Here is an 11,253-nt window from a genome sequence, read left to right on the forward strand (position 1 = left end):
GAAAAGCAGCCAATGCTCTTAACTGTTGAGCCATCTCTCCAGCTCCTAAATGCTTTCTTTTATGATTTGGTCACTGTGTCTCTTCACAGCAATAGAATAGTAAGTAAGAGACTGTCTCTAATGAAGCCCTTTGCTCTTCCTTACTTACCCCAGGCTACAAACCCACCTGTCACAGAGCAGTGGTGGCACACACCTCTAATCCCAGCACTCGGGAGGCAAAGCCAGGCGGATCTCTGTGAGTTCGAGGCCAGCCTGGTCTCCAAAGCGAGTTCCAGGAAAGGTGCAAAGCTACACAGAGAAACCCTGTCTCGAAAGAACAAAAACCAACCAACCAAACAAACAAACAAACAAAAAAACCAACCAAACAAAAAAAAAACCAAAACCACCTGTCAAACTACATACTGTGTGCTCTCCTGTGATAAGGTAACTGAGTTGCTGGGCTTTGAACCCTGGTTATGGTGTAGCCAGACCTTGAGACACAACAATTCAGGCAAAATAAAGTTTGCTCTTGCTGGAGAGTTCACTCTAAAATTTTATTCATGTCCCTTTACAAACTTAATTATTGTATATACTATGACACAATCATATGAATTGTCTCTGTTACTATGTCATATACAAGATGTTAAGTTTCTACAGTGTTATGGTCAAAGGATTTCATTGTAAGTCACATCCTTAGCATGAACTGTTTGGTGTGACATTAAGTTTTATGTAAAGATACTCAGTAAGGTATCACAAGGGTTAGATACTATCTCCTAGGAACAGATCGAGGACCAGGCCTTTGCTTGGGATGTGCAAGTGTTGGACAATTTAGGCCTGCTAAGTTAACTGTTTTGTTGTTTGTTTTTATGATTTATTTTGTTTTATGTGCATTGGTGTGAGGGTGTCAGGTCCCTTGGAACTGGAGTTAGAGACAGTTGTGAATTGCCATGTGGGTGCTGGGAATTGAACCCAGGTCCTCTGGAAGAACATCTAGTGCTCTTAACCATGGAGCCATCTCTCCAGTACCATGTTAACTGCTTTTTTTTTTTTTTTTTTTGAGACAGGGTTTCTCTGTGTTGTTTTGTTACCTGTCCTGGACCTCACTCTGTAGACCAGGCTGGCCTCAAACTCACAGAAATCTGCCTGGCTCTGCCTCCTGAGTGCTGGGATTAAAGGTGTGCATCACCGCCAGGCCAGTTAACTGCTTTTTAATATTATTTTATGTGTATGAGTGTGTTGGATCTGGGGTAGCTCAGAGATTCAGCATGACCATGAATAAAATTTAATAAGAAGAGGATTAACCAACATTGCACCAGGACTGCAACCCAGAGCGCTTCCAAGATGCAGCATCTAGTCATGTCAGTTCAAGGCTTATAAAGTCAAACCCCACAGGTTTATACATATTCTGTCTACGTAGCGACAGGGTCTCATTTTAACACCTATGTCTTGCAGTTGTCCTAGTCATTGGGCAGAGTTAGCAAGTTTGGTTACAAAAGCAGAAATAGCAGTTTGTGTTATAACCTATTATCTTGCTAAAGCAGCCAGTTTTTACAGGATCAGTCAATTTAAGAATAGTCTTCAAGCCAGGGTGTGGTGGTGCACGCCTTTAATCCCAGCACTCGGGAGGCAGAGGCAGGCGGATCTCTGTGAGTTCGAGGCCAGCCTGGGCTACCACGTGAGTTCTAGGACAGCCAGGGATACACAGAGAAACCCTGTCTCAAAAAAACCAAAAACCAAAAAAAAAAAAAAAAAAAAGAATAGTCTTCAACGTCTGGGAAAAAAGGGAAGTGGGCTGCCAGGATACAGCCTGTGCAAGCTAGGGGCTTACATGTTAGAGACATCACTTGTTTTTTGGTCTCTCAAGCATAGTAAGTCTAAATTTTAAATGTAATGTTAACCATCACAAGATGAAAGGCCTCCAAGATGTTGCTTCCATGAGGCTGTCACACATGATGGGGTAGGACTTGATATCATTGTTTTGGGGTCTTCTATGCTCTTGCAAGTAACCTTTTACCTGTACTCTGTAAGGAAGCCCAAACTGCACTTGGGTGGGATTGTACTTTTGCAAGTGTTACAGTTGGGCAGTTGTAAAGCATCCTGGCAGTTGGTAGCTAAAGAATACCACAAAATCATACCTCACACAAGAGCTTTATTGGGGCGGGGGGGGAGACACCAGAAGGGTGGCTACCTCTGCCTGGGCAAGAAATAGCAAAGAACAGAGCAGAAGGCAGGATTTTATATAGAGTTTCTCCTGTGTGTGTGTGTGTGTGTGTGTGTGTGTGTGTGTGTGTTGCTGGAGAATTTCTCTCCAGCTCCCGCCCAAGTCCCGCCAGTCCGAGAACCCACTTATAAAATAAACACACAGACTCTTACATTATTTAAACTGCTTGGCCATTAGCTCAGGCCTATCATTGTCTAGCTCTTACTTTTATATTTAGCCCATTTCTATTAATCTTTACTTTGCCACATGGCTCATGGCTTACCGGTACTGTACATCTTCCTTGTCCTTGTCGTGGCTCCATGCGGTCTCCTCTTTCCTTCCTCCTTCCTCAATTCTCCTCTCTCCTTGTCCCACCCCTACTTCCTGCCTGGTCACTGGCCAATCAGTACTTTATTTATATAAAGCAGTATCCACAGCATGTGTGTGTGTGTGTGTGTGTGTGTGTGTGTGTGTGTGTGTGTGTGTGTAATTTTTCAGGGTGAAGCTTTTCAGGGTGGGGATTGGTAGGATTTCAAGTCCAGAGTTTGGGCTTTTTACTCTGTAGGGCAGGGGCAGTTAGCCATTAGGGCAGTTAGAGTGTTCTGTGGGTGGAACCTGGCAGTTGGAGGTCCTCAGAGGAGGGGCCAGGCCACTCATGTGCCTTGAGGGACCTACAGCTTTGGTATGTCACTGGTGCGTATTTTAGGGGGGGGGGGCGTGTCAAGAGACATTTGTTTGCATCTTCCAAGGACACTTAAAACTACAGGGTTGTTGAATATAAGCTTAGGGAATGCTTGTGGAGAACTACCACACAGGGTTCCTGCCTTCTCTGAGTAGACACTTCCACATTAGATGCTTTAAATTCAGAGAGCGTATCAGTGTTAAGTACAAGTGTACAGTTGAGAAGGAGCCTGGGGGACTGTAAAGGTGGGTGGAGGTGGTCTAGGCTGCCTTTTACTCCCGATGGGAGGGCAGACAGTGCATCAAAGTCCCGCAGTGTTCTGGAAAGAAGCCCTGCAAGAAAGTGGAAAGCCAGGCTGCAGGGAGAAGACACCGCCTGTTTCTGCTGTCAGCTTGTGATAATTCTGAGACAACCTATGGGTGACCGTGAACAGAGAGACAGCTCCACTGTAGGAGACTATGAGCTTACTTTGGGGACGCTATCACAGAGTACCCCTAACTCACCTAGCCCCTCACTGCCCCTCACTCTGGCACATAGCTCCAGGGAGCCATTCATAAGCTTAATTAATCACTTAATTAATTCACTCTTAATTAATCACTGTCAGCTGCTACTGGGTCTTTGCACCTGGCACCTGAGTGCTTTCTCTTCGGTAAATGCCCTAGACTCCCCTTTACAAGTAATGTCACTGTGTCTGCCATAAACAGTGACAGCCACTTGGGGGCTTTACTCTAGAGTTCGGTTCCCATATCAATGGCCACAGACAGCTGCTGTGCACTCGGATCTGGCTCCGCTGCTTGTGGCCACAGCTGTCGAGGTGAGCCTGTGAAGATTCCTGGGGTTCAAGTCCACAGGTAAGGGCGCAGGTGAATTCACAAGCCAGAGCGGACATACTACTCAGAGGCAGGCTTTGTCTCTTTAGCCTTACACTGTAGCCAGCTCTGCCTGGGGCTTCTACCATAGACTGCTGAGAGGTGATTAGGCCAAGCGAGCACGTCATGAGGACATGTGAGGATGGGAAGAGGGTGGTGGGGTTGAAGCTTGAGGAATGGGTTATCTTGGATAATCTGCACGTCTCTGTCTGATCCTGGCAGGATGTACGTGAAGGGCTGTCATTCTGAATGCAAACCCTTCCCCAAGTCTCAGGATCTGTCATCTTAGTGAAGAAATGACAGTCTCCTGCCCCAGCTTGGTCTCAACAGGGATATTTCTGTTTTTCAGTATTCAGGATAGATAATGTAGCTCCTAACTTATAACAGGGTCTCTCTCTTTCTCTCTCCCTCTTCCCTCCTCTCTTTTTTTCTCACCTTCCTTTCTTTCCTCCCCATCTCTCTCTCTTTTCAATATCATCTTTTTATTTTTTATTTTTAAAGACAGGGTTTTCCTGTGTAGCCCTGACTCACTCTGTAGACTGGGTTGGCCTCAAATACAGAGATCCACCTGCCTCTGCCTCCCAAGTGCTAGGGTCAAATGTGTGTGCCACCGTCTCCCAACTTCAATATCATGAGTTCTTCTTCTCTTCCCAAGTGCTCTGTTCTGTGTCTTTTCTTTGATGTTTGAGGTTTTAAATTTTATTTAAAAAAATAGCAAAAATTAAATGTATACCTAGATAATAAATGTATGGTTCTATGTCTTTATGTTTGTTTTGAGACAGAGTTTCACTATGTAGCCCTGACTGGCTTAGAACTCGCTATGTAGACCAGGCTGGCCTTTGGCTCATGATCCTCCAACCTCACTCTACAGAGTGCTGGGATTACAGTATGTGACATCACATCCAGCTTCTGTTGATTATGTTTTTTAAAAAATACTGTTTACTGGCCAAATGTGGTAGCACGTGACTTTAATCCCAGCCCTTGGGAGGCAGAGGCAGGCATCTGGATCTCTGTGAGTTCGAGGCCAGGTGGATCCATGTAATAAGTTCCAGAGCAGACAAGGTTACTTAGTAAGACCCTGCCTCAAAAGACTGAAAAGAAAAATAGTTTTCACTTATTTAGTGTGTATGTTTGTGTGTGGGTGTGCACGTGAAGGTCAGAGGACAACTTGTGGTAGTTGGTTCTTTCCTTCCAGCATGTGGGTTCTGGGGATCAGATTTAGGTTGTTAGGCTTGGGAGTAGGTATTGTACCTGGCTAGCTGTTGACTTTTTTTTTTAATTATGTATACAGTGTTCTGTCTGCTTGTATCCTGCCTGCCAGAAGAGGGCACCAGATCTCATTATAGATAGTTGCCGAGAACTGAACTCAGGACTCCTGGAAGAACAGCCAGTGCTGTTGAGGTCTGAGCCATTTCTCCAGCCCCTCTGTTGACTTCTTGAACCAACACCGTGTCAGAAAGCAGAGTCTGTGGTGAGTGTCTTCCTTGATGTTTACTTTGGGTGTTTACACATTTTTCAGAACTCTGTTTCTGCTTGCGTGTGTTCAGGTTCCATTGCTGCCCCGTGGAGCTGAAGGAGCTTGAGTGGCGTGTGGGAGTTGGAAGGAAGGCGCTCAGCACTTCCTTTCACAAGGTACCACGGGAGGCCCCTGTTCTGCGTCCTCAGTATGTGTAGCAGATGCTTCCTTCATCCTGAGAATGGAGCAAGATCTGAGAAACGGGTCACACACCCCGACCTGTTGTGGCATGTAGTCCAGCGGGAAGGCCTGTAGTTTCGGGAGGATCGTGTAACACTGGGGACTTCCTTGTTCCCATCAAAGTCTTCATTATCTGCTGATGAAAGTCTATGAACTGAACGTGGATGGTGTCTCTGCATGGCCATCATATGCATTTGGAGGTAAGACTGTGTGTTGGGGGGGAGGATGTGGGGTTAGCTCTGGGGTACAGTGCCAATCATGCGTGAGGCTTTGTTTCATCTGAATGTCACAAAACAATGAAAAACACATGGGAATTGTGTTTTTGTCTGTTATTATAATAACGTATTGTTATTTTTTATAACAGACAATATAATAATAGCAACCTGAAGTTACTGTCTGATTAAAATTTTAATTAAAAACATTTTTAAAAAAGAAAGCAACTCTTTATATACCCTGGACTAATTTAGAACTCATTGTTTAGTCCAAGCTGCCCTTAGACCCATGACAATCCTCTTTTGTTGTTTTCTGCATGTTTGGATGACAGGCTGGGTACTTCTAGGCCCAGGCTGTTGCAACTTCTGTTCTACCAGGTTGAAAGCAAGGCTAAGGCATTTCAATGCTCATGTACTAATTATGATGGCAATAAAAATGTCTAATATAAAATCAGAATTTTGTTTGTGGTCCTCGGGATAAGAACGAAAGGCCTCATGAATGTCAGGCAAGCTCTTTACCACTGAGCCATATCCTCAGTCCTACAAAATTGGAGTTTAAGCGCCAGACACTTCTTAGCAGCTTTCAGTTTAATTAAAAATTAATGAAGGCTGGAGAGATGGCTCAGCATTTAAAAGCACTGGCTGCTCTTCCAGAGGATCCAGGTTCGGTTCTCAGTTCCCACATCTTGACTCACAGCCCTTCATAACCTCCAGTCCCAGGGGGACCAGTGTCTTCTGGACTCCTTGGGCACCACAGGCATGTGGTGCACAGGAAATAAAAATAAATGAACCTTTAAAAAGTTAAAAAATAGTACCTGGAGGCCATAGGCATAAGATCTCCTGGAGTGGGGAGTTAGAGACAGCTGTGAGCCTCCATGTGGGTGCTGGGGCTTGAATCTGGATTCTCTAGAAGAACAGCCAGTTGGTCTCTTAATCACCAAACCATCTCTCCAACCACTCAGTTTAACTTTTTAAAAAAGACTTTAGTTTGTTTGACTTGATTTTAATTTATTAATTGAGACAAGATGTCACGCAGTGCAGGCTGGCCTGGAATTTGCCATGTCCTGGAGGATGACTTTGACTGTGGATCCTTCTCTGTCCATCTCCTGAGTGCTGGGATTGCTGGTGAGTGCCACCACGCCCAGCTTGGTGGTGCTGACATAGAATCCAGGATGTCTGCATAAGCCAGGCACGCACTCTGCCTACTGAGATACATCTCCAGCCCGTCAGTTTAATCTTTTAAGAAAGGAAGACTTGGGAGCAGGGAGGATGGCTGAATCGGTAAAGAGCTCACATTGTAAGCATGAGGACCCAAGTGCGTGTCCTCCACGCCCACGTCAAAAGCCAGACGTGACAGCAGTACCTGTAACCTTAGTGCTGGGGAGGTGAAGACAGGAGGGTGCTTGGAGGTTACTGGCCAGCTAGTTCTGTCAGTCAGTGAGCTCCAGGTTCAGTGAGCCACCCTGCCTTTTTTTTTGGGGGGGGGGCTCTGGCTGTCCTGGAACTCACTCTGTAGATCAAGCTGTCCTCGAACTCACAGAGATCCACCTGTCTCTGCCTCCCCAGTGCTCAGATTAAAAGTGTGTGCTACCACCAGCCAGCATGAGAAACACTGTCTTAAAAAAACAAGGTAGAATACAATAGAAGAAGATACCTAATGTTGACTTCTGGCCTCCCCATACATACATGTGGGGCATCCATACATGTGTACACACACATGTGACACCTTCCACATCTGCCTACATTCCTAAAAATAAATTAATAAAGCCCCTGGATTCACTGGCAGCTGTAATCAAGCACAGTAATATCAATGTTTTTCTCTTCCAGGACACAACCTAGATCTCCATAAACATGGTACAAATGACGGTTGATGATATGGTCCTTAAGGTTGTGTTCCTGCTGCAGGTGGGCACAGGCCTTCTGGCAAACACTTACCTGCTCTTCATGCATAGCTCCGTCCTTTTCACAGAGCACAAGCCAAAGCCTACAGACCTCATTCTGTCTAATGTGGCCATGGCCAATTCCTTTGTTCTTCTCTCCAAGGGAACACAGCAAATTATGGAAGATATGGGACTTGTGCATGCCCTGGAAGGTTCTGGGTGTCAAGTCTTCTTTTACTTCCATAGGGTGTCTCGAGAACTTTCGCTCTGTACCACCAGTTTGCTGAGTGGCTTTCAGGCAGTCACAATCAGCCCTAGGCATGGGGTGTGGACAAGGCTCAGACGCTGGGTCTCTAGGCATGTTGGCTGCTCCTGCCTCTTCTGCTGGACTTTCAATCTAACTATCAGCACCATCTCTCCCATTGAGATAAAAGTTTTCTGGGATAATAGTAGTGATTCCTCAATTGGGAATGGCATCGCTTGCCAATATGTGGTTGCCATGACTGGATTGTATGCAATCCCATTATCCATTCTGGGTGCCCTGTTGATGACACTTATGGTGGTAGCCAGCATGCACATGGTGTGTCTCCTACACAGACACCACCACAGGGTCCAACATATTCGAAGTTGCAGCCTCAGCCTCACCTCCAGGATCTCTCCAGAGATGAGGGCCACTCACAGTATCCTGCTCTTGGTAGCTGGCTTTATCCCCTTTTACTTCCTCAATTCAATCTACATATTTTATGGTATGAAATCATTTAGCTCCTACTTGTGGCTGCAACACTTCCTGAAGTTTCTTGCTACGTGTTTTCCCTCCCTGAGTCCCTTGGTGCTGATTTTCCGGAACCCTAGAACTCTGAGCTCCTGCTTTTAGATTCTGGGAATGTCCAGCCTAATTGCTGATCCATGGATGAACATCCGTCACCTCTCACAAGTCTTAAAGGCATGTGCCACCACTGCCTGGCTTCTTCACAGTCTTTTGTAAGAACCCATAAGTTCATGTTTTTTTTTTTTTAAGATTTATTTATTTATTATGTATACAGCATATATAACTGCAGGCCAGAAGAGGGCACCAGATCTCATTACAGATGGTTGTGAGCCACCATGTGGTTGCTGGGAATTGAACTCAGGACCTCTGGTAAAGCAGTCAGTTTGCTGTGGAGGACCTGGAAGGCTTGTCAAGAGAGGCACCCTTAAACCAAGACACGAGGACAAACACCACTACTTTTAAACCCATGATGCTTGGAGGAACAATAGTTCAGTGTCTTTTAAAATTTTATTTTTATGTCATGGTTTAAAAATTCTTATTGCTTGACAGATGAATGTGTTTATATAGTAAATTTCAGGCCTTGTGTGGAAGCACACGCCTTTAATCCCAGCACTCAGGAACCAGAGGTAGGCAGATCTCTGTGAGTTCAAGGCCAGCCTGGTCTACAGCACAGCAAGTTCCAGGACAGCCAGGGCTACATAATAGACTGTTTCAGAATGCCAAAATAAATAACACATTTCAGTCATTTTTCACCCTCACTTCTCTTTCTCCTCCTCTTCCCTCTCCCCTGGAGCCCTTCTTAGCCAGTCTACCACCTCTTTCACTTCTTCTCGCGTGTGTGGCTCACTGAGTTTAATGAGAGTTTCTTTTTAAAAAGGTGTGTGTGTGTGTGTGTGTGTGTGTGTGTGTGTGTGTGTGTGTGCGCGCGCGTGTGTGCACATGTGCCAGTGCTAGTGGAGGCCAGAGCATGGGAGCCTTGGAGCTGGAGTTACAGACAGGTGTGAGCTGTGCTCTATGGTGGGTTCTGGGAATCCAGTTCGGGGCCTCTATAACAGCAGATGCAGCAGCACTCATGTAGTAATAAAATGTCTATTATAAAATCAGAATTTTGCCGGGCGGTGGTGGCGCACGCCTTTAATCCCAGCACTCGGGAGGCAGAGCCAGGCGGATCTCTGTGAGTTCGAGGCCAGCCTGGGCTACCAAGTGAGTTCCAGGAAAAGGCGCAAAGCTACACAGAGAAACCCTGTCTCGAAAAACCAAAAAAATAAAATAAAATCAGAATTTTGTTTGTGGTCCTGGGGATAAGAACGAAAGGCCTCATGAATGTCAGGCAAGCTCTTTACCACTGAGCCATATCCTCAGTCCTACAAAATTGGAGTTTAAGCACCAGAAAAACTCAGCAACTTTCAGTTCAATTTAAAAAAATTAACGGGGGCTGGAGATATGGCTCAGCATTCACAAGCTACTACTGAATTATGGAGTCATCCCTCCAGGTAAGTCTTTCTTGCCTGAGCAATGGTGGGAGGTTGCTTTCTGGAGCAAGAATAACTTACCAATGCTATCACACTGAAGAAAATGACACCTGTCCCCAACAACTCTTAATAGTCAGTGGTTTTTGTTTTGTTTTGTTGAGATAGGGTCTCCTTCAGCCCAGGATGTCCTTGGACTCACTTTGTAACTGAGGACAACATAAAGACCTTCCACCACGCTAAAACCTATACAGTGTTTCACTCCTTTCCAACACGTCTCATGAGGACCAAGACTTCAACTCTTGGACCATTGCGAGTACATTTAACATTTTTTTTTTTTTTTTTTGAGACAAGGTTTCTTTGTGTAGCCCTGGCTGTCCTGGAACTTGCTCTGGAGACCAGGCTGGCTTTGAACTCAGAGATCTGACTGCCTCTTGGCTTCTTAGTACTGGGACTAAAGGCGTGTGCCTTCACTACCAGGCTTTCATTTAACATTTAAATGATAGCAGACTTTAAAAAATATTCATGTTGGAACAGGAAACTGAATAAAATAAAATACAAAGGTATAGCATTTGTGTTTATCAAGTATTTGATTTTTTTGAGGGGGAGGGGCATCTGTATCATGCAATTTTTGAAGCTACATGGTTTTAGAAAGTCTAACTACCCTGCTTCAGTATTTTTTCATATCATAGGAATACAGTAATAAAAATTTATAACAGTGTATTAAAAACTGTGTGCAGGGGCCCATCAAGGTGATTCAGTGGCTACAGTGCTTGCTCCACACACCTGAAAACTGGAGTCAATGGAGTAAACAGACTGCCTACAGAATGCAGGGAAATATTTACCAGCGGCACTTCAGATGGAGGATTAGTATTTGGTATACATAAAGAACTACACAAATTATCATAAAGATTATCCATTTTTCACTGCAGTATCCACACATAGGCAGAGTTTTCCTGTCCCAACTGCCTGCTCCCAAACATCCGACACAGAAGCTTAATATTATTTATAAATACTCAGCCAATAGTTCAGGCTTATTATCAACTAGCTCTTATATTTTAAGTTAACCCATATTCCTTATTTACCCTCTGCCATGTGGTGGTACCTTTATTAGCATGGCACTTTCATTTCCTGCTCCCTTTGTGTGTGGCTGGTGACTCCCCCTACTCTCCTGACTCCCTCCCATCATTCTCTCTGCATCAGGCTGTCTGGCCCAATCTTTTCTTTCCCTGCTATTGGCCAGTCAGTTTTTTGATTAACAATGAGCATAATCCATAGCATTTCCCCCTTTTTGTCTAATTAAAGAGGAAGGTTTTAACCTTAATATAGTAAAACTATATACAACAAAACAGTTATTAAGAATTATAGTAACAATATCTAATCTATGCATTTGGCAAAATTAGAGAAAATAATAATTTATCTTATCTTGGTGAGTCTAAAGTTTTGTATATAATTTACTTCTTATTATAACTAAGGAAAACTATAATTATAACTATT

The 11,253-nt window shown here is 44.5% G+C and overlaps 1 protein-coding gene across 1 annotated transcript; it reads left to right on the forward strand.

Annotated features, from left to right (window-relative positions):
- The first annotated feature begins 6,534 nt into the window (after positions 1-6,534).
- On the forward strand, positions 6,535-9,213 carry LOC102917320 (vomeronasal type-1 receptor 1-like). The gene has a single exon (XM_006997190.3). It carries the CDS (start codon positions 7,490-7,492, stop codon positions 8,390-8,392), a length of 903 nt encoding a protein of 300 aa, XP_006997252.1. The 5' UTR covers positions 6,535-7,489; the 3' UTR covers positions 8,393-9,213.
- The last annotated feature ends 2,040 nt before the right edge of the window (positions 9,214-11,253 follow it).

This window comes from Peromyscus maniculatus, chromosome 1 (assembly GCF_049852395.1).
Source record: "Peromyscus maniculatus bairdii isolate BWxNUB_F1_BW_parent chromosome 1, HU_Pman_BW_mat_3.1, whole genome shotgun sequence".
NCBI lineage: Eukaryota > Metazoa > Chordata > Mammalia > Rodentia > Cricetidae > Peromyscus > Peromyscus maniculatus.